The 26,798-nt window shown below is 40.4% G+C and overlaps 3 protein-coding genes across 4 annotated transcripts in view; 1 reads left to right on the forward strand and 2 right to left on the reverse strand.

Annotated features, from left to right (window-relative positions):
• The window catches only part of sun1 (Sad1 and UNC84 domain containing 1), a 28,613-nt gene extending 27,769 nt beyond the window's left edge, over positions 1-844 (reverse strand). The window contains exon 1 of the mRNA XM_034592154.1: positions 826-844. The gene's annotated coding sequence lies outside the window, so the exon portion shown is untranslated. The remainder of the gene's footprint in view (positions 1-825) is intronic.
• A 3,954-nt stretch (positions 845-4,798) lies between these two features.
• Positions 4,799-12,267, forward strand: LOC117765724 (centriolar coiled-coil protein of 110 kDa-like). The gene is given in 14 exon segments (XM_034592159.1): positions 4,799-5,026; positions 5,029-5,187; positions 5,831-5,959; positions 6,654-7,848; positions 7,985-8,106; positions 8,192-8,363; positions 9,125-9,234; positions 9,833-9,949; positions 10,252-10,353; positions 10,438-10,554; positions 10,696-10,769; positions 10,891-10,956; positions 11,696-11,755; positions 12,015-12,267. Coding segments are annotated over 14 exon segments (2,535 nt in total). The 5' UTR covers positions 4,799-4,990; the 3' UTR covers positions 12,091-12,267.
• A 1,700-nt stretch (positions 12,268-13,967) lies between these two features.
• Positions 13,968-26,798, reverse strand: part of LOC117765728 (nuclear GTPase SLIP-GC-like) — a 32,827-nt gene continuing 19,996 nt past the window's right edge. Inside the window, exons 1-20 of one of the 2 annotated variants that reach the window (XM_034592173.1) lie at positions 23,987-24,190; positions 23,260-23,341; positions 22,710-22,822; positions 22,240-22,273; positions 22,032-22,115; positions 20,977-21,070; positions 18,910-19,126; positions 18,596-18,787; positions 17,975-18,172; positions 17,676-17,842; positions 17,357-17,453; positions 17,188-17,266; positions 16,958-17,079; positions 16,514-16,687; positions 16,264-16,418; positions 15,767-15,884; positions 15,423-15,531; positions 15,186-15,319; positions 14,940-15,021; positions 13,968-14,847 (exon numbers count right to left, since the gene is read on the reverse strand). In XM_034592173.1, coding sequence (XP_034448064.1) covers positions 14,777-14,847; positions 14,940-15,021; positions 15,186-15,319; positions 15,423-15,531; positions 15,767-15,884; positions 16,264-16,418; positions 16,514-16,687; positions 16,958-17,079; positions 17,188-17,266; positions 17,357-17,453; positions 17,676-17,842; positions 17,975-18,172; positions 18,596-18,787; positions 18,910-19,126; positions 20,977-21,070; positions 22,032-22,115; positions 22,240-22,273; positions 22,710-22,822; positions 23,260-23,326 — 2,307 coding nt within the window. In that variant the 5' untranslated portion in view covers positions 23,327-23,341; positions 23,987-24,190 and the 3' untranslated portion in view covers positions 13,968-14,776. Of the gene's footprint in view, positions 14,848-14,939; positions 15,022-15,185; positions 15,320-15,422; positions 15,532-15,766; positions 15,885-16,263; positions 16,419-16,513; positions 16,688-16,957; positions 17,080-17,187; positions 17,267-17,356; positions 17,454-17,675; positions 17,843-17,974; positions 18,173-18,595; positions 18,788-18,909; positions 19,127-20,976; positions 21,071-22,031; positions 22,116-22,239; positions 22,274-22,709; positions 22,823-23,259; positions 23,342-23,986; positions 24,191-26,798 lie in introns of those variants that run through there. The other variant, XM_034592172.1, reaches the window with a different exon arrangement.

A 26,798-nucleotide genomic window follows, 5' to 3' on the forward strand; every position in this document is an offset into this window, starting at 1 on the left:
CAAGTGCAGCGGAGTGTTAAATAGAAGTGTAGTGTGAAACACATTTTCAAGTGGACGTCTCGGGTTCAAAGTTCAAGGGGCACTGAATTGTTAGGTATAGAGGTTTATTCATATGTTTTTGAGTTGAAAATGTGTTCACAATGTTAACATGAATCTAGCTTCTTATTGGTTAGTTCAGTCTCGTGTGATACGGAAACAGGAAGTGTTGTTGTTATGAAGATGACAGTGTAGAGAAAAGTTAAAATGCTGCTCAAGAAAGGTATCGGTCTCCATCCTGTTGTTTCTCCGTGTCATTATTATTAACTGAAGTGAAGATGCCCCCACCTTCTTCACGCCGGTCCTCTGTGTGCGGAAACAACAAGGGACCGCAATATGTGCAGCAGGCTCCATAACCCAGACAAATAAATACACGCCGACATGCGCGCGTGTGGCGGATTCAAACTAACGCGGAAGTAAACACGGGCGAAGCATCTCGCTCCCTCCCTTCAAAATGCAAGCACCGACGGGCAGCGGGAGGTGACATTTCAAATAAATAAGATGGTGAAATATAATCCACCGAGAAGTTCTCCAAAGTGACTAATACCGGAATACGCGAGTCCACGTAGCTTTTTCTCCTGGTCAGGAAAAAACCTCTGTAGTGTGTGAAGCCCTCACACACTATTTGCAGATACGACTTTGTCCCAGTGCGCAGGAAAACACCCATATACCAACACGTCCTTCCCTGAGGATAAGTGATCAGAAAAACGCAATATCGGAGAGATCGCGTCCACACGTGACAGTTCGGGATAACACGCGTGGACTTCAACAGAAGTTCAGTTTACTCACATGTTGAATGAGACCGCGGATGACAGACCGCAGGCGACTGACAAGCTGTCGGTTCTTGTAACTCCCAATCCACTGCCATGGAAAACGGACCCGGGTCTAACGTTCGTCTTTTTCCCGCACACGGTCACGTTGTCCGTTGCGGACTTGCGTCACGCACGTCGGTCCAAATAAGGTCGAAACGACCACGTATGGGATCTGTCACAACCACGCAACTGGCGACTCTTAGTGGACACTGACAAAAACCACAGCTACCACCTCTGCCACGACAACTACTACAACTAATGATAATAATATTAAAAGTAATGATGAATAAGACTAGTAGTTTAATTACTTTACTCTAATCATCTGTAAGCTGTGTACTTTACTCATAACTGCTTAGATGTTTGCCCCTTTTTTCTTTCCAGGGTGATTGACATCCAGCAAAATTATACCCATGTGTCATCCCCAAAAAGATTTAGAATCTTTAATTGTAGAAACTGAGAATTACCAATCGAAGCTTCATAAAGTTTGACCTCCATTTTAATTATACATATAAGAAAACAACATCTTTACACTAAAAATGTGCTGCCCCCTTTACATTGTATTTACACAGATTTTATTTATACTTTGTTGTCTTTTCATGTCATCCCTTTTGTCTTGCGCTACAAAACAAACAAGAAAACAATTCCCCTGTTGTTTTAAAATACTGTACATCTGCTCGCACTGCTTTATGTCTCTGTCAAGACTGGGCTGGAGTAAAATGGCTCAAAGGCTAACCACAACAACAGCTCAAGTCTCCGAGCAATATTTTTAGACTGTGAGAGAAAACCTGAAAAACAGGACACCTGTCATTTGAGGAATGGTCCTATTGTTCCTGAGATCACATGACTATGAAGGGGAGGATAATTTCACTCGTGCACAGTCTACTGTTCATCTCTTTCTGGTGTGTAGAGCAACTGGTTTTCAGTCTGGTCTACCGTCACAATGGAAATCTTCATTTTTTTACTGTGTATAAGCTACCTCCTTCCTGTGCAGCCCGGAGACACGGATCGCTGTAAGTTAATGAAACATTACAATCTTGCAAACTTGTTTTCACCAGTCATGATAGTATTTGTGATTATAGTCTCGGTTTCTGTTGGATAGCAGTTCTAACCTGTTGACTGCTTTGTTTTTAACAGACTCCTACTGTGAGAGTTGTTTAACGGCAGCACAAGGTGTGGCGGACAACTGTTCTACTTGCCTTTGAGCACAAAGCAGCGTTTTCAAATGATTTGACTTATCAAATAATGTCTTGCTTCCTAAGTATACCAATGGCATGTTTCTCATATGGCATCTTGTTTTCTTGAAGACACAGTAAGTAAATAAAAACGTATATATGCTGCCCTCCAGAGATTGAGAAAGCCATGAAGCAAACCTCGGCTGAGAGCAGACGGACAGTGGTTGAGAACCTCATCAGCGGGGGTGTGTGTGAGAAACTGCTGTCCACCAAACATGACCATCACACTAACGACAAACTGCTGTCGTCCTGCAGTCACCTGTTAGGTAAGGTCAGAATGAACATGAACAATGGGTTTGCACTGACGACTGAAGTGATTTGACTCTTACAAATTGACTAATAACTGATTCTTGAATCCTCCCTCAGATTCTAATTACGACCAGTTCCATGCAGCTTTGGTGGATAAAGAACCAAAGAATCTGGATATAGTCCTGTGTTACGAGCAGTCCACAGCATGTGTAGGGGTGAAACGCCAGTCTTTTGAGGTAGGTTTTGAGGCGTGTATGTTGCTGATTGTGAAAATATACACAGTTAATATATCTAATTAGACTTGGTCGCTCTTTTGAGAAGTAACATCGTTTGATCTTTGTCGCAGGATTCCAAAACCCCTTTTAAAGAAGGTGACATCGCTGCTCTACTTCAAGAAAACAAGGAAAACGTACGCTTTGCTCAGCCTGTACGTTCAGGGTCACCTATGCGCTCAAGAGATGAGTTGTGAGAGCAGCTTCATCACTTTATTTGCCATTGAATGTGTGATGGCTTTTTGTTTTTCTGTGAGTGTCATAATAAAGACATCATTAAAAAGATTGAAAAACATTTGACTGAAAACTTGGACTGTGTGTTATACCCGCCATGTGCATGTGTCCTAAACTTTTAGCTATGGTAAAAGAGTACAAATGGCTTCAGACCTATTATATTCAATATATTCCCTTTGTTGAAAACACAGTGTGTCAGCTCAGTTAACAATAAACCTACTGAAGTGACAAAAATCTAATCCGCACAACTTACTTGGCAGATAAGGATCATGTAGGTTGACTTGATGGGGACTTTGAGGCCAAAGTTTCTGTATGCATATGTGGCACTTGGTAATTAACTCTACAATCCTTATATAACAATAAAGATCTAGAAATTAGATTTTGATACAGAGTCCGTCTACAAAACAGGACTTCTACGTGGCCTAAAAATGACCCACGTGAGTTGATATATTCCCCTCACAAATTTGCAGTTAATATAATATAATATATTCAAATAATATAATATCAATTTTCAGATACTAAATCCAGTAATGTAAACCTGGAACACTGAGCCCTGGGAGTCTGGATTTCTGGGCATTCAATTGGTAATCCTGCCCTGCCACATACATGATCAATGTGGTGACCAGTAACTGCATGATAATAACTGAATTAGTTTGGTGCCTCAGACAGCTCCCCTCATCCCTGGTGGTCCTGGGTTCAGCACATAGGAGAGCACATGATCTAAAATGATCCACCTGAGCTGCACAGGAATAAGGAGGAATGCTGCAGACTGTAAATTAATTAAGAGGTTAATGGCATTGGGCTTTGTGATTTCTTGTTGTGATTTGTATTTCAGGGCCCCCATTTGACCCAGATGCCTCAAAACAAATACAGTAGACATATTGTATATCTATGCAATGTAGTTATAATCATAATTCACAATCAGATGACACCTTAACCAATGATCCATGACCAACAATCTACAATCCACAATCCAGAATCCACAATCCATAATCCACAATCCACAATCCACAATCCACAATCCACAATCCACAATCCACAATGCACAATGCATAATGCACAATTCACAATTCACAATCTGAGATCCATGATTTACAATCTACGATCCATGATCCACAACTACAGTCTGCGATCAGAAATCCACTATCTACAATCCACAATCCACAGGCCTCAGCCTGCAAACGATAGAGCACCAGGATTCAATTCCTTAACATGTATTGGTGAGATATTAATGTGATGAAGAGGAGGAGAGTGAAGCTCCGCGTCTCCCGAGCTGGACCGAGGCAGAGCTGAGCTCTATGAGTTGTGTCGCCTGCTCTGCCAGTTGAGGGCTCTGGCTCCTCGGGGCAACGTGGACCGTTGCTAGGTGGCGCTGTTGGAGCCCGGAAGAGGATGATGATGAGGATGATGATGTTGGTGGTGGTGATGATGATGATGTGCGGCTCGAGGTTGAGAGGAGGAACGTGGAGTCCACTTTGTAGTCGTCGTCTCTCTTACGATACGCGTCAACGTGTAACGCGCACCGCCGGGTGAAAGGCAAAAAGGAGACTGCTTTTATTTGTGAAGGTAAGAAAATGACAACCGGATGTAATCACGGGTTTGTCATCTGTCTCTATGCATCTGCACTAAAACGTCTTTTCTGGTTTGTGAAAATCGAGCGTTTCTTGTTGTCACGCCTTCAAATCTGCCGGTTGTGATCGCAGGGGATACAATGTGGAGCTGGCTGAATGGAAAGCTCAGCAGTGGGTGGTGATTTTAGTCTGTAAAAGATGCGAGGCTGTACCGTCGGTTAAAAGCTTTTCTGTTAATTCATCCACACATCCAACGACCTGGGTTTCACTGCCTCCCTGTGCAGCGTCATTTTCAGAAATAGAAACTGCATTGATTAGACTTCATGACACACGGAATTGGAAGTCAGTCCCCGCCTCTGTGTGATAGAAAGGAATGGCAGGAATGTGATGAGTGTGATTAAAAAAGAAAAAAAGAAAAAGGACACTAAGAGCAGACAGAGCCTTTTTTGTTGGAGCTGATGTGTCTTGCTCTTCCACTCACGATCCCATAATGCTTCCCAGATGAGATCCACACCCAGTGCAGCCTGGAAGCTCCCCTGCGCTGACATCTAACCCCACACTCTCTGTTTGATTTAACAGGCTACATGGTGTGTGTTCCCCTCTCAGAGTGTGGATGTGTGGGGGTCAAGAGATGGAGAGCTACGAGGAGTTCTGCCTGCGGAGTTTGGCCACACTGCGGGAGGAGAAGGGGCAATTCAAGAAGGTGACATGTGAGCCGCTGTGTTCCCTCAAGGCTCTCTCCGTCATCCGCTTCTATGGAAGAGCTGTGCTTTCGCCACTGGTAAGAAGGCATGAGAACACAAGAGGCAGCTCAACCAGTCTCTTCATCGAAAGTAGACAGAAGCCACAGCGTGTGAGGGTTTTGAAAAGGGTTGCAGATGGCTTGATATCCAGACCAGGTCGTTTTGCTGTCACACAATTGACTCTGCTGTGTTGTAGCAAAATGTTTGTTTGGTTTCCCTGGAGAATCTGTATATGTGTTACTCTCTATATGCCGCATAGCAACAGGAAAATTAGTTTTTTCATACAAATGATTAAATTAAAGGTAGCATTTCATTCTTTGTGAGGCCTGCATAAGCAGTTGGCATCGGAAAGACGGGAGATAATTCATGACGAGGAACATCATGGCTGTTTGATGTCAGTCAGGAGAATCCTATCTGCCGGTGACTGCTGAGAAAATTAGTTTTCAGGAACAGCCGGATGGTGGAGAGACCAGTGGAAGATGTTTTCTCCCACTCAAAGAAAGGACACACAAAGTGGAGTTGTGTTTGATTGTGTTTTTTAAATACATTTTGTCTATTGCAAACCATGAGTTATTGACTTATCATGCCTCCTGTGTGATGATAATGCTCGAAGATGTGTCAGTTATAGCTCAAGATTCACACGTTGTTTTGGATCAGTGAGTGTGTATTGTCTTTTTCCAGCTGAGTGCAGAGCAGCGTGCTGTGATGTGTGGCCACAGAGAACGGGCAGTCCAGCGGGAGGTGGACAGGCAGAACCAGCAGAGGAACAAGCTGTTGGCCCGAGTTCAGGACATACTGGGTCAGGCTCAGGTCAGTAGCACAACATGGTTCCAGGCCAGAAAAAAAAAAGGGATGAGTGAAACGAACATTATGTTATGGAGTCTTACAATGTGCTTCATTTGAAATGTTCAAATATGAAATAGGTCTGTGTGTCAGTCGCACAATACAGCACAAAACTGTCTGTCCTAGAATCTCCAGCGACATTTACAGACTTGAATATCTAGGTTGTCTGACTCAACATCAGGCTGTGCCGTTGTAACCTGATGATGGTCGAGTTTTGTCAACTCAACATCCAAAGCAATATTGTCCATTTGCAAATCTGCTCCAATCATTAAATTTCAGGTCTTTGAATAAACGTGATTGGTCAGTTGTTGTCTGCAGTAACTTCGGTCTCTGTGTTGTGGATTCTCCCACCAGCAAGGGTGTAATAAACAAAAGAAGAAAAAACAACATCAACAATTCAGCCTAAAGAGTCTGAGGTGATGAATGCAGGAAATAGCATGCACACATTCAGTGTCTTGTAAATTTTTCAGTCTGGCTTCTATTTGCCTACCAGCACTGACCTATCTGACACTTTCTGCTTTTAATTGTTTGTATGTCAGTGTGATGAATAAATAGTTTTAAACCAATGTTGTTTTGATGAGATAGGTCAGCAGGTGATTGTTGGTTTATATTTTTGCAGTTGTTTACTGATTCGTCATATTTACTTGTTATTTCTGCACAGACACACAAAGCACAGAGTGAAGAGGTTGACAAGCTGCCAGTTTCTAAATCTGCGACAGTGAGTGGCTACACCCTGGTCACTGACTCACCTGGACTTCCCAGAGAGCCTGGATTTGGGCTTCAGACAAATGATTGGCTTCCAACCCCAATCTCAGAGAGCCCCACCCTCAGTGGCTACAATACAGTGGAGGAAGTGAAGGTGATGAGTGAAGAAAAGAGTGAGGAGGAAGAGGAGGACGATGAGGATATTAGTTTGGATAGCCTTCTTAAGAAATCAAGAGAGTATGTGAAGAGAGAGCAGAGTCAGCCGGGGTCAGAAGTTGACCACACAGTCACCCGGACTCCTATGTCTGAGACTGTCCCTGTCAAGGAGATTAGGAGCTGTAGTCCAACTGGGGACACGGACATCGAGTTTGGATTCAGTCTGCATCATAGCCTTATTAGCGCACCTCAGACCCCGATCCAGCATCAAAGTCCATATGACCCCAGTTTCCAACAGTCTGGTGGCCTCTCACCGAGTCTACCTGAACGGTATGCCTATCTCCCCAGTATAGAGTCCAGCATTCGTCCCTGTGCACGGAGGCGTAGACCACGCCCAGTCTCTACAGGCAACATCCATATTTCATTTCCCATTGGCCCAGCAGATCTTATCCCCCGAAACCCAGGAAGGCCAGGGGAAGGTGTTAGCATGGCAGATTGGGGAGAAGCTCTCGCAGGGGCCACAAAGTCCTCCGATCACCGGGGCTCAGTTGGGAGTGAAGGAGGGGGCAGGAGCGGCAATCGTCAATCCATTCATTGTGGTAGCAGTCCAGTACACGAGGCCTGTAGACCCATCAGTGCCTCAACGCCCAGCACAATGGGACACCATGATCCTCCAGCTGCAAGTTTCCGACGGCGCTGCCACACCCTGGATAGCCAGCTGCATACCTACCCCTCTGGAGTTGAGCACATAGACCGCAGCCAGGAAAGGATCCCTCGTTTCATGGCAGGAGCTACTTGGTTGGCTCCAAGTCGGCGCACCCCTGCAGCCGCCTTAAGCCAGTCGTATGACATAGAAAATCCTTCCCCAACTCTGCTGAGGCCCCATGTGGCTCCTGACATGACTCATGTCACACTCAGGATGGAGCCTGATGATCCTCAGGGGCCAAACAATGGATGGATCAGAAATGCACCTGAAGCACAGGCCGGCAAGACAGGTGAATCTCTCTCCCATTGTTTTTACTAAAATCTACAGAGATAACTGTTGTCTTAGCCACATTTTTCTCCCACTGCAGCTTTAAGGTTAAACATCTTTTTATTCGTGTTTGTGTGTTTGTTTGGGCACGTCAACAGAGGAGACCCAGAGGCGAACGCAGGCTCTAGAGGACATGCAAAGACGTCTGGAGGAGGAGCATGCTTTGCAGATGACGAGGCTCCTGGCTGAGCAGGAGGAAGAGCAACAGTGCCTCCGAATGGTCAGCAGATGGAATCACACAATATTTATTCTACATCGTAGAAGACACCAACATTATTGTGCTTTATATTATCTTTTGTGTTCAGGAGCTGGAGGAGACAGAGAGAAGACTGACGGAGCAGGGGTGTGTGCGGCCTCTGAGTGGGGATGGTTATGCGTGGAATCGTAGGTCTGTGAGTGACAGCTGTCCTGTTGTGAGCCCCTCTTGCCACAGCCTTGCCCACACACCATCTGAGCGATCACCTGGACACAGCAGAGGTACAACTTCACAATGCTCACTTATTATCATGTTGATATGACAGTAGTGACAAAAGACTGCTTGCTCAGAGAAAGGTAGTGGAGTAGTGGAGCTCATTAACTCAAGTCAGAGTTTTTTTGTCTCATAACCTAAACAAGATAAAACTATCATTTTGTAGGCATGTAACAATTACAGATGCAAAAAAACCCTCATTAGAGCCATAGATATCCAATACTAACAAAACACTGTCCAACTCTGAGGAGCTAAGAATGGGAGAGTAATGCTTATACAGTAGTTATATATCCTGGTTAGGGATATGGTCGTTTTCGTTTTGATCGTCAGTAGTTAGTTGCCAGCGTATTGCAGGGCTGGTTATACAGAGACAAACAATCATTCACACACAATTTCTCACTTACAGTCAATTAAGAGTCTCCCATGAACCTAACCCCAGTCTCCATGTCTTTGGACTGCGGGAAGAAGCTGGAGTACCCGCAGAGAACCCACGCGGACAGAGGGGAGAACATGCAAACTCCACACTGAAAGACCCCGGCCCGAACTGGGATTCTAATCTTGCTGTGTTGCGACAGTGCTAACAACTGCACCGCCATGCCGCCCTTTGGATAAGATAAAACAAAAACATTTATTTGGCACATGCTTCGCTGCAGGATTGCCATGTTCTGAGCACAACAGCAGTATTTGCGAAATTAGCCTGGTCAGTGTTCATTGTACCAGTTAGAAGTGTGTGTTTAAATTTATATGATCTGTTTGTCACTCTCCACAGGTTTTCCCAGTCCTGTCAGTCCCAGTGTGTGCACTCCCTCTGTCCAGCCTCCAGTGTACCTGTGGGGGCCCACTTGGGCGGCCAGCAAACCTCGAGCAAGGCTAAGTCTGGTGGGTATATCTTGCAGACTTGAGGAGGTCAAGTGCACTGAAAAAGGACTTCTGATCTCATTCCATGGATGTGGATCATAACTCCTGACCCAGTAACCCTTTTCATGGCGGCTTTCCGAATGATTTTTTACTGTACTGACACTGGCAATTAATGCAAAATATGTTTGAGGTCGGCAGCTTCACATTGTATAACACAAACCGTCCTTTCTCTGTAAGTGAGCTGCTAAACACTGCTAATCAGTCAGCCTATGATAAAATGCAAATGTACTCAAAACAAGTATAGTACACTATTATAATCCCTGTTCCTTTGTTTTACATCATCGTATACATGTTGCTATGAACTATGGGTAATATTCCAAGCAAAGTTTGGTGAAGTCAGCGCTCTAGGTCCACTTCTAGCCCCTGCTGGACTTGATAAATTGTGAATTTAAATAGCCGCATGAACCCGTGGACTTCCCCGGGAAGAAACCTTCGTAACTCTGCAAGCTCGGTGACGTCTGCACACGTATATTTAATAGATTGACCTTTATTTTTCAAACCTTCTCAGTGATCCTGTCTTCACATCCCCATCCACATGCGTCTTTGTTGTGATTTGCAGATTCTGACAGCAGAGCAGCAGATGGCATTCTGTCGAATTGGTGCTATCACTCGAGGCTTCCTCACTCGCAGATTACTCAGGACAGAGAAGGTCAAACACCTGCGCCAGACCATCGTGGTGAGGTTACACACACACGCAAGGGTGGGCGGCTGTGGCCCAGGAGGTACAGCGGGTCGCACACTAACCAGAAGTTCGGTGATTCCATGTGCAGAAATGTCCTTGGCCAAGATGCTGTAAAGTGCTTTGAGTTGTCATCAAGACAAGAGAAGTGCTATACAAATGCCGACCATTCACACAAAACAAAACATGCTCAAAACGTTTACAACAAATCAAAAGCACCAATGTTAGTATAATAAAAGTTATCCAATGAATAAATTAAGTCATGTTTGTGAGTTGGTAAAAAAAACACGTTTCCACAGGATACACAGGAGTTCATCCGTTCATTTAGAACTGAAGCCCCTCAAAAGAGATGCACCTTCTCAGCTCAAGATCTCTCCCTGCAGGAGAGGGTTAGAGCCCAGGTATGAATGTGTAGTTACTTTTTTTAGACAGCATGGGTCCATCTTTCCTTGTGTTTATATGCATGTGTATCTTTTGCCCCTCAGTTACGTGCAGCCCTATATGACATCCATGACATCTTCTTTGAAATGCCTCTGGGAGATCGATTAGCGTTGCTGCAGCAGGACAGGGAGCTCCGTGCAGAGAGGAAACTTCGAGACTTGGTAACTAAAACAAAAAACATAACTGGCCAATCTGTGTAATGTTTAAGTCAGACATTTTTTTCAAACAACCTTTTGACATGCTTTGTTTTATGTCAGTACTTGGAACATAAACGCTAATTCCTGAATGTTGGGAACCTACAGGAAAAAACCAAGTGCCCCAAAGAAAGAGCGGTTCTGTCTGCTGCCACACAGAGGTCTCTGGACAGGAAAAATAGGTAATATGGGAAAGAGAAACACATCCTTCATTGTATATTGGTTTTGGTTTTAGATGTTGATATTTTTAATTATTCAGCGGCCGGCTGTATTTCTATCTCTATTAATTGCTATTTCTTTCAGGGTTGGTGAATCCCCAGCACAGCCGAGGAAGATGCAGCAGAAGCCAAAGAGCCCCACTACCAACAGGTGCTAACACAGCTGTGGAATTTTGTTTCACCTTTGTGCTCAATATGTTCTCGTAGTATTCATTGTCCCCAGAAAATCAGTTCTCCAAATATAGCCTTGAGTTTTTATGCCTGTGCACAGACAGCAGCCAGTGGCTGGAGGAAGTTTTCTGGTTGCTGTCTGTGCACAGGCATAAAAACTCAAGGCTATATTTGGAAAACTGATTTTCTGGGGACAATGAATACTACGAGAACATATTGAGCACAAAGGTGAAACTAAATGACACCGTCCAATTCTTGTGAACACAAAATCTCAAGAACAGGTTTGACTCAAGGATGAATTGAACAGATTTTGGTGGTGAAAGCTCAGTCACTTTGACTTCACAAACCACATTTCACATTTTTTGCCTTGTAAACGAGATATTTCCGGAACACCTCCAGTCAAACCTTTCATATTTGGTACAAATATTTACTTGGACGTGCAGATGAACTGATTAGAATTCACTGGCCAAAGGTCAGGGTCACTGTGACCTTACAACACCAGTTTTTGGTCGTGTGAATGCAACATCTCAGAAACACGTTGTTTCTTCAAATTTGGTACAAACACTCAGTTCGACTCAAACATTACCTGATTAGAATTCACATGTCAAAGGTAACGGTGACCTCAAATTAGTCTGGAAAAAAATGTATGTAGTCTGAAACTGCACCGGTTGGCAGACTCATACAAGTGCAGGCTGGTAATCATAGTTTTTCTTTCCCAGAGTCTTGAAGCCAAGCCAATGCCAAAATTCTTCTGCCCCAGGCCAGCTGAACCGACAGGGGTGAGTTTTCGCTTCTACTTGTTTCACCATGCTTAACTTTTAACTGTATCTTATAATTGCAAATTGCCTTGTCTTCCTATCATATTGCACTACTGAGTAAATGTTGATTGGCTTTTTAGGGAGCTCCTGATTTACAATGCTAATGCTCCTGACAGAGGCTATGCACACCAGTCACATTCTGTTGATTTAAATAATGAACTGTAATTCAACAATTCACTAACAATTCAAACGGAACATGTCGCTGGCTGTTTCCTCACAGGAGCTGGTACAGAAAGACCCCAGAGGAGAGAGTAAAGCGCTCAGACAGCCTGAAGAAGCAGCACTCTCTCGGTTAACTGGTGACTCAACAGCTCCCATGAACATGAAAAATTTGTCTTTTCGCAACACTGGAACTCCCGCAAGCGCTGCTCACAATATGATGGTCTTTAATCGACCTTCTGAGATTCAAATGATTGTATACGCTATCACAACGCCATTGTTCTCACTGTTGTAGCTATCGTGTTTTAGTGTGAACAACTGATTGTCACAGACAAGACACGTGTAGCTGGAGTAATCAATGACAAGGCAGGCACACTTTACATTTTTTTTAAGAAAAAGATAACTCCTGTATTTGTGCTGAAATACAATCCAGAACAAGGTCAGAGCTGAAGGGAAATATATTCAAACAATTAACCTGTGCCTATAAGACCTTTGCCTTTGCTATATGTAATATTTTGGCATGCTTATATTTACCAGTTGTGTTCATAAACGTCTAGTGCTTATAGCTGTAAGTGAATTTACAAACACCAGGTTCATGCTGACACTCACTAATGTGATTTAAGTGTGTATAATGTCTATACATGTTTTGCTAAAGGGCTTTGAAAACCAATTTGTGCTTTGTTTTATTTATTTAATGGTGCTGAGTTTGTTGTAATTTCACCTAAATCAATTCCCTAATAAAAAGATGTTTAAATGTATTTGTTTACACACTGGCAAACGGTCAAATTTATGTTCCTTAACACAGCAGCAGATATTCAGTGGGTCATTTTTGTTGCTACAGACGTAGAAATTCTATATATTTTTTCACCTTTATTTCCGATTGAAGAAATTAGGGTTTGACACTTTATACAAGAACATTAATGTGAACATATAATCAAAACGCATCTTAATAAATTGGTACACTCTCTTGTTCGCTGCGATACCACATTAACTGCGGTGTCATGCTCGCCTTTTTAAAATGTTTTATTTAAATCATTCCGATTAAAGATTTTGGGTCAACTGTTTACATGTAATGTAATTTAATACGTTCTGATGATGACTTGTGCCGACACATTTGATCAGAACAGCTGTGATGCTTAACTTTACTACCCCTGCCTCCTCTCAAGACCCAAAAGCAGTGGAGGAAGGTTTATAGCACAAACCGGTGGGAGAGAGTTGTGCTTTTGTAATTTTTTGATCCTGAATGGAAACAAAACAAGATGAGGCACATGGGGAGAAAGAACAGAACCAGAACATAATCAGTACAATTCGTTTACATTGTGCATTTTTTATTATATTTATTTCGATTGTTTGTAGCATTTTTATTCTAATTGAGCTATTAAACTGAACAGAATCACAATATTAGGCCCCATGTAACCTTACCCCTTACCTATTGACTTTATACTTCCATCAGTCATTGCTGCACTTGTTTATAAATGTACTTATTTATATGTTTTCAAAATGCCAAAGTGTCATGTTTTCATTGAGCAGAATAAATTCTTAATCATCCACATTTCTAAAGAGCCACTTCCGTCATTTAGAAGTTTGAAAGAATTAGAGAACCTCCGTGTCTGAGTATGGAGAATACTCAGAGGAGAATCCTCTGGAAAAAAGTTCTGATTTTGATCGTTTTTGCCACTAAGCAGAGCCCTTTGATTTCCATTGTTTTTTCTCAAAACTGAATGTCGATGTATCCGGCAGCAGAATATACACATGGTTATTTGCATTCACATGTTCAATTCATTTCTCTTACATGTGCTATTATTCTGTTTCAAATATAATATATCTGTGGAAGAGAGATCAGTGTTGTGTGTATGAGGTATGACAGTAAAAAAAGAGAGTATGACAGTACACGTAAGAGAGTATAATAGCGTGTGTGAGAGAGTATGATGGTACATGTAAGAGAGTATAGTAGTGTGTGTGAGAGAGTATGATGGTACATGTAAGAGAGTATAGTAGTGTGTGTGAGAGAGTATGATGGTACATGTAAGAGAGTATAGTTTGTTTTTAACCCACATTCCACACTGGAGTAAGACCAACGAAAAACCTTGAGTGACATGCTTCATGTATCACAGAGATACAACATATTTTTGGTGTCCAACCAGTAACACAAGTACAAAGCTTGAGCTGAAATAAGTGAAGTCTCGCTCACTGCAGGTGACATTTTTCACACTTCCTTTTCTGCCTTCCAGAACACACCAATAATCATTTATCCAATATATTTAGTAAGATCAAAAAAGGATAAAAAGTAGAATAAAACAAAGTCATATGAGATCATTACTCGAAAAGCTAAGAGTTTATGTCTAATCCAGCCTATAATTAAAACTGGTATTCAAGATTTAAGATTCACGTTAAACATCCTTAAAATCAGGAGCACTCATGTGCCAATCAAGCAATACAAAAGAAACTAAATAAAATCATTGACAGAAAAACATGAAAACGTATTATCAGTGAAAAGACAAAGCCATTCGGCCCAGTGGCAAAGATCTGTAGCATTTTCACCACAATGTTCCTGGTTTGAACGAGACTGTGGACCTCTGCATGTCAGCCACCTTCCTTTGGACTATGATCAGTTCATGATGAAAATGCCCGATGCCAAAAAAAACATTAAAATCGCTGCATGTAATGTACAAAAAACAAGGTCAAAGTACACTCAAAGAGAAAAAGGATAATATCTTGATGAAAATGTGTATTATAGTTGTGTAATGTGTATTTTTGTTGTGTTATTCTTGTAACGTGTTGTCATTGTTTGTCATTGACAGTAAGGAAAATCTGTTTGAAAGCTCAGTTTGGATTTGGGTTGGCTTCCAGTTGACTGTAGAATGTCTCCATCATGTCAAGCTCTCCTGAAACATCTAAAAAGCAAACAAACAAACGCTTATTGTGTAAAATATGCACATTATCAATAACGATACAATGAATAATTCTATCATGATATGTTTTCTACCTGGGAATGAGCAGTCATCTGTCCAGAGTGACAGCTCGATTGATTCCATCAGGGTTTCCTCCAGCGTTTCCAAGATTTTCTCCTAAATCAAAACCATAGGTATTACTTTTCACTCACACAGCCAAATTATGTGTTCAAGATTTGCTGAATCATACATGCATTAACTGTTTAGATGTGTTTTTAGATTCAGACAGTGACTGGAGCAAAAGCATCTTTCAGAATGATACACACACAAATCTGACATACCTTCAACTTATTTAGTTGCTTCAGCATGTTGTCTTTCGCCATCTGAAACATGGTGTCCTTTTTATCATGTACATGGTCCGTAATGGTGCGCCTCATGTTTTCCAGGGAGCCGACTCCTGTAATCTTAGCTGCGTCTACAATAAAACACTGTTGTCAAACCCATGTTTCTGTAAAATCATGATGCAAATGTGCATTATTTTAACCACAGGTTGTACATGCTATGATCTTCTTTATCACCTGTATAGCATTTCTGCATGTTTTCCTCGATTGTCGCTGTCAGACTGCTGTAGACTGTTTTCTTATCCTCCCGGATGATTTTTTGGAGTTTTGTCTTGAGTTTGTCCTCCTGAGAGAGAGAGAGAGAGAGAGAAAGAAAGAGAGAGAGAGAGAGAGAGAGAGAGAGAGAGAGAGAGAGAGAGAGAGAGAGAGAGAGAGAGAGAGAGCATCTTCAACGTGTTATTGTAAACCTCAAAAAGTATATTAAAAAAAAAGTAGGGCTCAACACAATAAAAACATGTATAGCCTTTGTTAAGGAAAAAACAACACAAGTGTCTCTCTCACACACACACACACACACACACCTCTGTCTTGAGAAAATGCAGTTGCAGATCAACATCTTTGTAGGTTTTAATCATCCCCTCTGTGTCCAGTGAAAACGAATCAATGGCGTCCTTGAATGGTCCACTTTTATCTTCATTTCTGAAAAAGTTGAAATGCTTACATTATATAATACATCCTTTATACCAGGGGTCTTCAATGTTTTTCAGGCCAAGGACCCCCAAACTGATGGAGAGATGGAGCAGGGACCCCCTACTATATATATGTGTGCATTGCTGACTGAAAGATAATGTCTTCTGCCTCCATTTATCTGTTCACTGCAATATGTTGGATTCATGTTAATGTGTATTTAAAGGCATTTAAATTTGTGGGGAAAAAATTGGTTGAAATTTTTCTTTTATTATTAAAAAAATATAAAAAATTAATCAACCAAAAATTCCGTGGACCCCCTGTTGAAGACCTCTGCTTCATACAATTAAACTTTGAAAATAATAAATGTCGTCATTAAGTAATTTCTCACGGGAAGGTCATCCTGAATTCCTCATCAATGCTGCCAGTCAGTTTTGAACTTAAAGTCATGTTGATGTTCTTTTTCCTTCCATTCTTTGCTTTGAAGACGCCATTGTTCTTAACAGCAAACTTTAATGTCTTGTGGAAGGCACTACCCTTTTTTCCCTGGGAGGAGAACAAATATTTTTTTAACATCAATATATTATTCAAATAGTTATGAAGTGCAAAATAAGTTGTTAAATTAAAGTATAAATACATACAGCAACTAACATGGACTTCATCTGTCCTTCGCATGAATGTTGTGATTCTTCAACCCCCTCAGTGAGGCATCGTTCAAAAGTCCAGTAAATCTCATCGATTGTTTTTTGGAGTACTTTGAGTTCATGCAGCATCTTTTCTTCAAGGACGCTGCAAGCCTGCATTTTACTGTCAGCCTAAAATAAAACACAAATTCATTTGAATTGATGAAATTTACACTAGTCTTGATTTTGAACATTCTTGAAGAAAACAAAAATCAGGTGGGGTAGGAAGGACCTGTAGACTCTTTCAACATTGGTTTGGCATTAAACAAAGTTATTTCACTTTTCCATGTTTAAACTGCATTTGAGCATATACCTATTTGATGTTCATGTTATTTTCTGGGAATATAAATGCCAATGAGGAGGATTTAACACAATGACACAGGTTTCATTACTCGATCTTACCACTCCCCTGCATCTTGTCCCTTGAATCAGAGAGAGAATCCCACGAGCTCCAGACACATAGTTTAATGCCTCTGAGTGATTGTTACTTAGACTTTGCAGAACATCCCGAAGTTTGGGAATTTCTATAAAAAAACAAACAGTCTTCCATAAAGAAATTTATATTTCATACATTGGGTCATACTTTAAACTTGACATACAGATGTCATGACATGAAGAAACACTTTACCCACCAGTTTCATCTGGCTGTAGATGTCTGCTTTTATGAAACTCCTTGCAGCTCACAGTGAACACTTCGAATGAGAATTGTTCCTGAAAAGAATAAGGGTTTGATGATGAGGAAGGCTTGAATTCAGGACAATCTTTGTTGATCAGATTTTCTGTTGGTCTGCAGAAACTCACGCTGCATTGTGGGTATTGTTTTTTGAATTCTGCGTTCACTTTGCACTTGGCTACTTTGTTTCTTTTGAGCACAACATCACGGACAGCAGCTCCTGACCTACAAGACATTTTTTAGTAAATTAAACAGTCTTTGGAATTGGGGAACTTCTGTAAAGAGCTTTGTGACCATCTGGATATAAACTCTGGATCTGCAAAGTAGATTCTGAACTACTCTATTGCCTTATCATTTACAGTTATTCTCAATGCTGACACCAGAGTCTGCTCAACAGCAGCACAAGGTCAACAGAAAGTCATACTTTTGGAATCTTAAATGACTTACTGATCATCAACATTATCAGACTTGGTGCAGATGAAGTGAATGCGCTGACACTCGCCACCATTTCCCATCAGGCTATTGGCATTTTGCAGGATCTCCCAAGCTTCTTTCTCTGCTACTGCTCGATTAATGTCAGCCAAAATCCACACAGTAGAACAACTTTCAACCATCTGACGAGGCATAATATCAAGTTAATTATGAACAATTAATTATCAGTGCTTCGTAATAAATTTCACAGTTTCCAGATAATACATACATACAATATTAAATACAATAAACAGTAGTAAATGTGAATAAGTGACCTTTTTCCACATGTTGTCTCTGCTCTTGTTACGGTCTCCATTTCCTGGAAGGTCCACAAGTGTGACATGCTGGAGAAGATCCTTGTTAGGCAACCTGACAGTCACGCATTCCACTAAGGGCCAGTACTGTCTCACTGCATCTATCTCATCGTTTGAGGCACTTATGTATTTGACAATTTTTTCAGTTAGCTCTTTAGCCTGAAATAGATTAATAAAAAATTATTGGAATTATATTTACACGCACATTCAAAGTATGAAGAACAGTGAAACACTATCATTGAAAGAAATAAAGACAAAGGGTTAAAATTTGATAATTAAACCTGAAGACGAGACAAAAGTAAAATTTTAACTGATAATGAACACTTAGGTATTTTATTATTTATATATATCAATATTTTAAACTTAAACAACCTTTCACGGGTGAACGAGTGTAGAGAAATGAATTAGCTCCTGTTTTAATGGTTTTAGTTGCATACATGCTTTTGAGTAGAACTAAGAATACACTTTGAATTAGTTGAAACGTAATGACCTGACTTAATATAACTGTTAAAAGACCAACACAAAATCCAAACTTCTGACTCAGTGTGCAAAATATAAATAAAATACATATACGTTACTTACGGAGTCACATTTCAACGTTTTCTTGTTCGAAGTGAGGAATTCGTGAATTTCTTTGAAATATTTGTTGTCCATGAGTTCGTCAACAGATTTGATTTTCCAATCTTCTCTGTACAGTGCTGTCAGCTTTTCACGAGCATCATCATCATCATCATCCAGAAGATTCTTGTAAAACCACAACTCCTCTTTCCAATCCTAATAAAGAAATTAATTATCAGGTTAGTTGAATTAAATGGCATATGATGTCTGGCACCTGTATATTTGCAGCTACAATGTAACTTTTCAACTTGTAAAAAAGTAAAGATCAACATACTCACCTCTTTTTTAATGAACTCAATTTCTGCCTCATACTTTTTGCTGTCGTTGTTTGCCTCCACTTTGAACGTGACTGAGGTGCATGCACACACACTTCCAGAGGGCAGAAGATTCTTCTCTCCAACGATGGCATTTATCAAAGAGCTCTTTCCAGCCCCGGTTTTTCCAAAGACACCGACCAGCTTCCTTTTTCTTGTCTCCAAATCAGAGATTTTATTCCTGTTGTACATAAGTTTAATTATGGGTTCATTGGCTTTATTAGAAATAACTTCAACTTTATTCAAATGGCACTTGAAACACAACATTATTGATCCAAAGTGCTTTACAACACAAAAACAACAGTGAAATTAAAAACGAGAACAACAATATTGTCATTATAATAATCACTACCTACACCAATAATAACAATAATAATACACAACCATTTAGGCACATTGAAAGGCTAATGAATAAAAACATGTTTTCAGATTACTATTACAAGTTTCAGGGCAGGATCAGATGATGGAAAGGGAGAGAGTTCCAGAGGGAATCCAATTTTACTACCATCACAAAAATAATTGCAGCACCAAGCACATAGTTCAAAAAAGTTGTACTTAGTACTCAGTGTCTGAATTAATCATGGACGTGTTTTGGATGGAACATCAACCAGTCAGACTACCATCTCACATTCCTTTAAAAGGCCTCATGCACTTGTACCTTGGTGGATTGCCATCATGTATTTGTCATAACAAACATGACTCAGTACGTGCTTATTAGTTTTACTCAGGACCAAATGAAAATGACAGATAATATTGCTACTGCTTTAAATATAATTTGTTACTGTAGTGGAATATAGTTTTAGAACATAGGACAGGATTGTGAATATCCCTTGTATGTTTGAAGGTCTTCTGCACAAGTTAAGATACCAACTGCCAGAAGTTGTTAGCAGATGTTAGTGACCACCAACAGTTGTCAGGGACAGATCATCAGTAGTGTATCTAGCATCAACAGTTGTTTTGGCCTTAAAATCACAAGAGCCCTTCTTCTAAGACAGCCCACCACAGGTTGATCAGACCTGGGTGTATGTTCCTAACATCTTGGGGCCCAGTTAAGACTGTTCCTACTGATCAAGAGACATTGGCTGCAGCGTTCTGCAGTTTCTTTTATGGTCTGGTGCAGGGCTTGTTCGTGGATTCCCAGATCTTTGAGCAACGTGATGGTGGATGTTGCATTACGACCCCTGCAGCCAACCTCCACAGGGCGAACTATTGCTTTCCAGCCTCGTTGCTCTGCCATAGATGCCATTTCTGCATACCGCAGCCTTTTCCTCTCATTCGCTTTGTCAACAGCATCGTCCCAGGGTACTGTCAATTCTATTAAGTAGACAACACGGAGGGTGTTGGACCAGAGTACCAGGTCTGGTCTTTGGATGGTGGTGACGATGTGTGATGGGACTTTTAGCTGCTGGTCTAAATCCACCAGCATTTCCCAGTCTCGGGCATGCTCCAACTGCCCACTCCTGGTCAGTGGAGGAGGCCCTCGCTGTCCCTGTTCCCCTTCTCGGACAAAAGGTGTCTTTGGAACTGCGCTCTGTGTTTTGGATGGCAAGGCATTGGTGGCAGTTCTCTTTGTTTCAATAGTTGCTGCCAGGCATTTGAGTACGTGGTTGTGTCTCCATGTATACCTACCTTGTGTGAGACTTACTTTACAGCATGTGAGGATGTGTTTGAGGGTAGCTCGGGTTGAGCATAGTGAGCAGGATGGATCTTCATTCAGCCACTGCTGGAGGTTTCGTAATGAAAGCAGGAAGCTTCTGCCTGTTTCCATTTCCCACTGCCCCTGTTTTGCCTGAGTGACAGCCTGAGCACATCTTGTTGCCTCCTCCTGCCGGACTTCCAGGCCTACCAACTTTCGGCATTCTGATGGTGGTACCTTGTTCCAAAAAGGCCTACTCTGGCCTAGGCCTAAACCGCCCCTTCCTTGTTGAACATGGCCCAAAACGTCAGCATGCTGGAGTGCTGCCTTTGCCTGTTGAGTTGTTACTTTTGGTGTCCATTTCATTCCTGTTGTCAGAGATAGAAATTACTTACTTCAGGAAATCATTGAGCATTGTCTTCTCTTCATTTTGAAGTTTCATCTTGACGACTTTCATTATGTCTTTCACTTTCCACATTATGGATTCCTCTGCCAAATACAAAGTAAAAAGCTATTAAGCAGGACCCATGAACTATTGTTTCCAAAATTTGCACAATGAGAAAACAAAGTGCCTCATCAGACTTTGACACCGACCACAGTGCAAAAAAAGAAATTTCAAGAAAATAAAAAGATCTGTTTGTATCTATTTCTATTCATTGAAAATGAGGGCTGCCAGACTGCCACATTTCAAACAGGAGGGCGAGGTCAGGTCAACATAATACATGCAGAGCAAAATAGAAATAATTATTTTTATGTTATACGGTTAGAATAACTGGAGTATTCGTTTTTTGACTGTTTTTGAAAAAGCCCTAACTCTGTCGAAAATTGCTTCTTAGTCTGTCAATGATTGACAATGTAGAAAGTGGTCTTGTCCTGACTGAGAGACGATAGATGGTTGTGACTTTTCAAAGAAGCAGATTTTTTTTAATGTTTTAATTAAAATAAAAAACCTTAGGTAAGGATGTTTCTCTGGTCTTAATTTAAGACAAAGTTCTATTTTTTGAAGAAATTGTGCCCATTCAGGAAAAGATATTCTTATTAAAGCCTTAAAATAAATTAAGAAATTTGTTATATTGTTTCTTGGGGTGCCCACTAGATCATCTGGTATTTTTTCTCAGTTTCGATTTAACTTTACTTGACCTAAATTTAATAGATTTCATGAATAATATCATAATATTACAAGAATACAGTTTTGATTCAATGAGAAAAAAAATCATAATATTTGAGAATTTTAGAAAAAAAAGTCAAAACATTTTAACAGTAAAGAAAAAAAATGTTTTTAGGTATTAAGCAGTAAGAAGTTCGCTGGAGATCCACTCATTTAAGATCTAAAATCTTGAACCAATATAATTGTTTCTTTAGAAACTCCGAAACGCCTTTTAATAACAATAGATGTAAGCGATGATTACATATTTGAAGGTTGATATTGTTGAGGATCTAACATAAATACCTGTTGCAGAGTTGTACCGTTTACGTTTAACACTTGGTGACTGGCATTGGCTGGACTCCTCTCTAGGATCCATATCCATGTTTCCTTGTTTATTATATACATATATATATAAAGGGAAGCAAGAAAATGGTTGTTACAAGTTCTTCTCAAACTATTGAAATGTTGTCTCTGTATAGATAATAATATGATAAGATTCAAGATAGCTCACTTGTATCATTTGCTTCACTGGTGGATGGCAAAACCTGAGAATGAACATATATATTTGACTCTTAAAACATTCAATCAAGAAACATCACAACAAAAAGAAGAAATTTGCTATTTTTACTTGAAATTGAGTGAAGCAATTTATTTGTAAAGACATTATTCAGCAAACACGATAAATATAATCTGTATGACTGCAATAAACGGTTCAGATTACACTTAACTGTGCAAAACTGTATGTAACTTACTTGAGTAGCTGAATTCAAGGTTTCCTGTTTTGTTGCAGTTGTGTTATATTTTTTCTAGTAATGATAGAAAACATTCGCTAATCGATAACAGCAGAAACATTTTTATAAAACTCTTTGTGTCCATCGAGAGGCATCAGCATTATCAGAACCTTTAACACAAGTTCATGCTCCTTTTCCTGTCATATCCACTAGTATTTGTTTAAATCGTCTTAACAGTGCAGAATATTACCTTTAACAACTTGAATTGTCGCTTGAATGTTTTCCTTGGTCCAACTTTTGGGATCAATTCTTTGATCTCTTCATCCTCAAGATTGTAAAAGTGGCCCTCATTGATTTCTTGATCTGTACAAATATTCAGGTAAAACAAATTGTTATTGTTTCATTAGGAGCCAAACGGGTGTTGGCACATTTGTAGGTTTAATCTGAAAGGACATGTCAGTCCCACAGAGTTAACATGGTTGGATTAGATCATTGCATATTTGATTTCTTGTTGGACTTGATTTATTAGCTTATTGTACTCAGATAATTCTTTCAATTACACACACACCTACAGAACAATCATTCCTATCAAGCGAATGAATGTGTCCTTAAGTGTGTGAAAATGAAAAGGGTTTTTATTGCTGGTGCTTCTCATACGTTGTGAACACAGACTATGTGTGCACTGAGACTAATATGTCAGTATTAAACTCCGCAACAAAGGTGCAGCATTTTTATGTCTGTGTTAGTCGGTGATTCATTAATATATCTGTGCCCCCCAAAGATACATGGTTATACTTTACCTTTAAAAGTCTCTATCAACGTGCTGAGACCCCACTCACTTAGTTTGTTACGAACAAAATCATCCATGTCCAAGAAAAGATACTGAAAGGAAAAACAAATATTGAATCGGCCATTGTTGCTTTGACATTACTGAAACATAGCCGATTGAATATTGATGAGTGAAAACAAAATCCATTGGAAAGTACATTAACCCAAATAACCAACTGTTTAAACTGCACTTGTGTGTGATATTGTCTGTGAGGTATCGACATATTTTAAATCATACTCACAACTAGACCATCGCCAGAAAGGCTGGGCATAACTTTGAGGATTTAGCATGCAAACAAAACAGAACCTAAACACCTTGAAAACAGCTACACTCAGTTCATTTGAGCAGCCCCTGCTGGCCATCCATCAACATCGCATGATACTTAACTTTCGTTTACAATGTCAAGAGTTGCAACACAGTGATCAGTTAAATCAGATACCATATACGTGTGCGTAAGAGGGGAAATAATTATATTAATTACGTTAAACTATACAGGCTATACAGGAGGAGACAGGCTGATCTTCTGTTACTCCCCTTCTAAAACAGAACTTAGTTTTATGTTTCATTAGTTATTGATTCGTTTGTCAAAGCAAAGCAGTGACAAAATAGTGCAGTCCGTTTCTACACACACTGTTTGATGTAGTATCTTCATAATACATTTACTGGTGAATATAATGCAATCAAGTTGTCGTACTTACATGTTCCCAGATCCTCTTTAATGCACAAATATGACTCCAGTTGAGGACCGCTTCAAGTTCAGTCTCCGCCCCTCTGCCCACAAAGTAGATTCAGCAAGTTTAAAGGGATAGCTCACTGAAAAATGAAAATTCACTCATTATCTATCTATTTTTCAGGATGTTTAAATGAAGCCTCATAAACTCTGTAGCGAATCAAACACTAAATAAACTTCATGTACTGATCAGGTCCTGATAACTTGTGAAGAGTGTTCATTAGTTAATGTGGGAGCAGGTCAGCAGGAGAGAGGAGGAGGACACAGGAAACTCCAGCTCGGTACAAACCAACCGTCTGATCTGGCAGGTCCACACATAGACATCAAAGTGGGCTTGAGCTCGTGCCCTTTTTCTTTAAATAAATGAATGTTATACTCCAACGAATATTGGGATATAATGTTTAAAAACGGACTTTGACGAGTTCCGACTGATCACAAGTTATTAGGACACGTACAGGACTGACGTTTACTTTGTGTTTGTTTGATTCAGATTCCAGACTTTGAGAAACATGTTTAAACCTGCGACACAACACGAGACATAACGTGATGCACAGTCAGGACGTCAACTTCACTGTTGCAGAAGAAGCGACGCCCTGTTCATCCAGGAACATAAAATGAATTCAGCAGTTTTTTTCTAAAGATCAGTGCTAAGTGAAGTATGAAGAGTAACTGGTTGACCTGTGGAGTAATGCGCCTCAGTGCAGTGGCGCTGCTAAGGGGGGGCCAGGTGGGGTCACCTTGATACAGCAAAGGCTAAATCAAAGTTTGTCCTTTTAAGCTTTAGGTGCAGCACACCAGTCTAAACTATATGAATGTCAAATCAGTGTGAAGAGCACTGACCACTGTCATAGACTTACTGTTATAGACAGATTTTTTATTCAAAACCTTATTTTGTCAATTTGGATTTTATTAACAGATGAAAAAGCAACCACGTGCAACCAGTAATCTAGGAAATTGTTGATGTGATACATCGAGATGCATCGTTTTGCATTCCAATCATTAACTGCTGAATCGTAATGGAATCGTGAGGCTAGTGAAGGTGCACTAGTGAGCACCCAGTCATCACAGTCACGTCAGACAGGATGGCAGCATCTCCCAGCTCCTGTACCAGTTATGCTGGTTTTTCTTCTCTTGGGTGGAGCTGAGTGGTGATAATCAAAGGACTAAGCTACAGGGGGCTCGAGTTTACAGCTAATTCGCATCAAAGGGGGCTTGAGCTCGTGCCCTTTTTCTTTAAATAAATGAATGTTATACTCCAACGAATATAGTGATTTAATGTTTAAAAAATCGGACTTTGACGAGTTCCGACTGATCACAAGTTATTAGGACACATACAGGACTCACGTTTGCTTTGTGTTTATTTGATTCACTCCAGACTTTGAGAAACATGTTTAAACCTGCAACACAACACGAGACATAACGTGAGGCACAGAGTCAGGACGTCAACTTCACTGTTGCAGAACAAGCGACGCCCTGTTCATCCAGGAACATAAAATGAATTCAGCAGGTTTTTTATGAAGATCAATTCTAAATGAAGTATGAAGAGTAACTGGTTGACCTGCGGAGTAATGCGCCTCAGTGCAGTGGTGCTGCTAAGAGGGGGGCAGGTGGGGTCCCCTTGATACAGTAAAGGCTATAATCAAAGTTTGTCCTTTTAAGCTTTAGGTGCAGCATACAAGTCTAAACTATATGAATGTCAAATCAGTGTGAAGAGCACTGACCACTGTCATAGACTTACTGTTATAGTCACCATAGACTGTATATAAAGATACACACGTTAAAATATAGCAGGGTTATGCCTGGGGACACACTGGTTGTCCCGAGGCAGACAACACTAGTTGTGTGTGTGAGAGAGTATGATGGTACATGTGAGAGAGTATAGTAGTGTGTGTGTGAGAGAGTATGATGGTACATGTAAGAGAGTACAGTAGAGTGTGTGTGAGAGAGTATGATGGTACATGTAAGAGAGTATAGAAGTGTGTGTGATAGAGTATGATGGTACATGTAAGAGAGTATAGAAGTGTGTGTGATAGAGTATGATGGTACATGTAAGAGAGTATAGAAGTGTGTGTGAGAGAGTATGATGGTCTGTGTGAGCCCAAGTATGAATTATCTCTCAAAGGGCCTCTCATAGTTTGTCAGCACAATTGACTCATTAGATGTCACTTATGTTATTGTGCTTTCTGCATGAATAAAAATGTTCTCATTTGTTTTTAACCCACATTCCACACTGGAGTAACACCAACGAAAAACCTTTAGAGACATGCTTCATGAATCACAGAGAAATCAGTTTGTTTATTTTAAGTAATAAAAACATTTTCATCCCCATTTATAGACCATCCATGTGTCTGCATGTTCTGTTTTCTTGCATGAATCATTCCTGCGTTTGATAACCTGCACAACCTCTATCCCTCCAACTTTCCTGTACTGAGATTGTTTGGCCTGAAGAGAGAAAACATTTAAATTCAATAACATTTTAATCGATATATAATGACAATGTTAATGTCGCATAAGCCAACAGATTTTTGGTGTCCAGCCAGTAACACAAGAACAAAACTTGAGCTGAAATAAGTGAAGTCTCGCTCACTGCAGGTGACATTTTTCACACTTCCTTTTCTGCCTTCCAGAACACACCAATAATCATTTATCCAATATATTTAGTAAGATCAAAAAAAGATAAAAAGTAGAATAAAACAAAGTCATCTGAGATCATTACTCGAAAAGCTAAGAGTTTATGTCTAATCCAGCCTATAATTAAAACTGGTATTCAAGATCTAAGA

This window comes from Hippoglossus hippoglossus, chromosome 8, assembly GCF_009819705.1.
Source record: "Hippoglossus hippoglossus isolate fHipHip1 chromosome 8, fHipHip1.pri, whole genome shotgun sequence".
NCBI classification, from domain to species: Eukaryota; Metazoa; Chordata; class Actinopteri; order Pleuronectiformes; family Pleuronectidae; genus Hippoglossus; species Hippoglossus hippoglossus.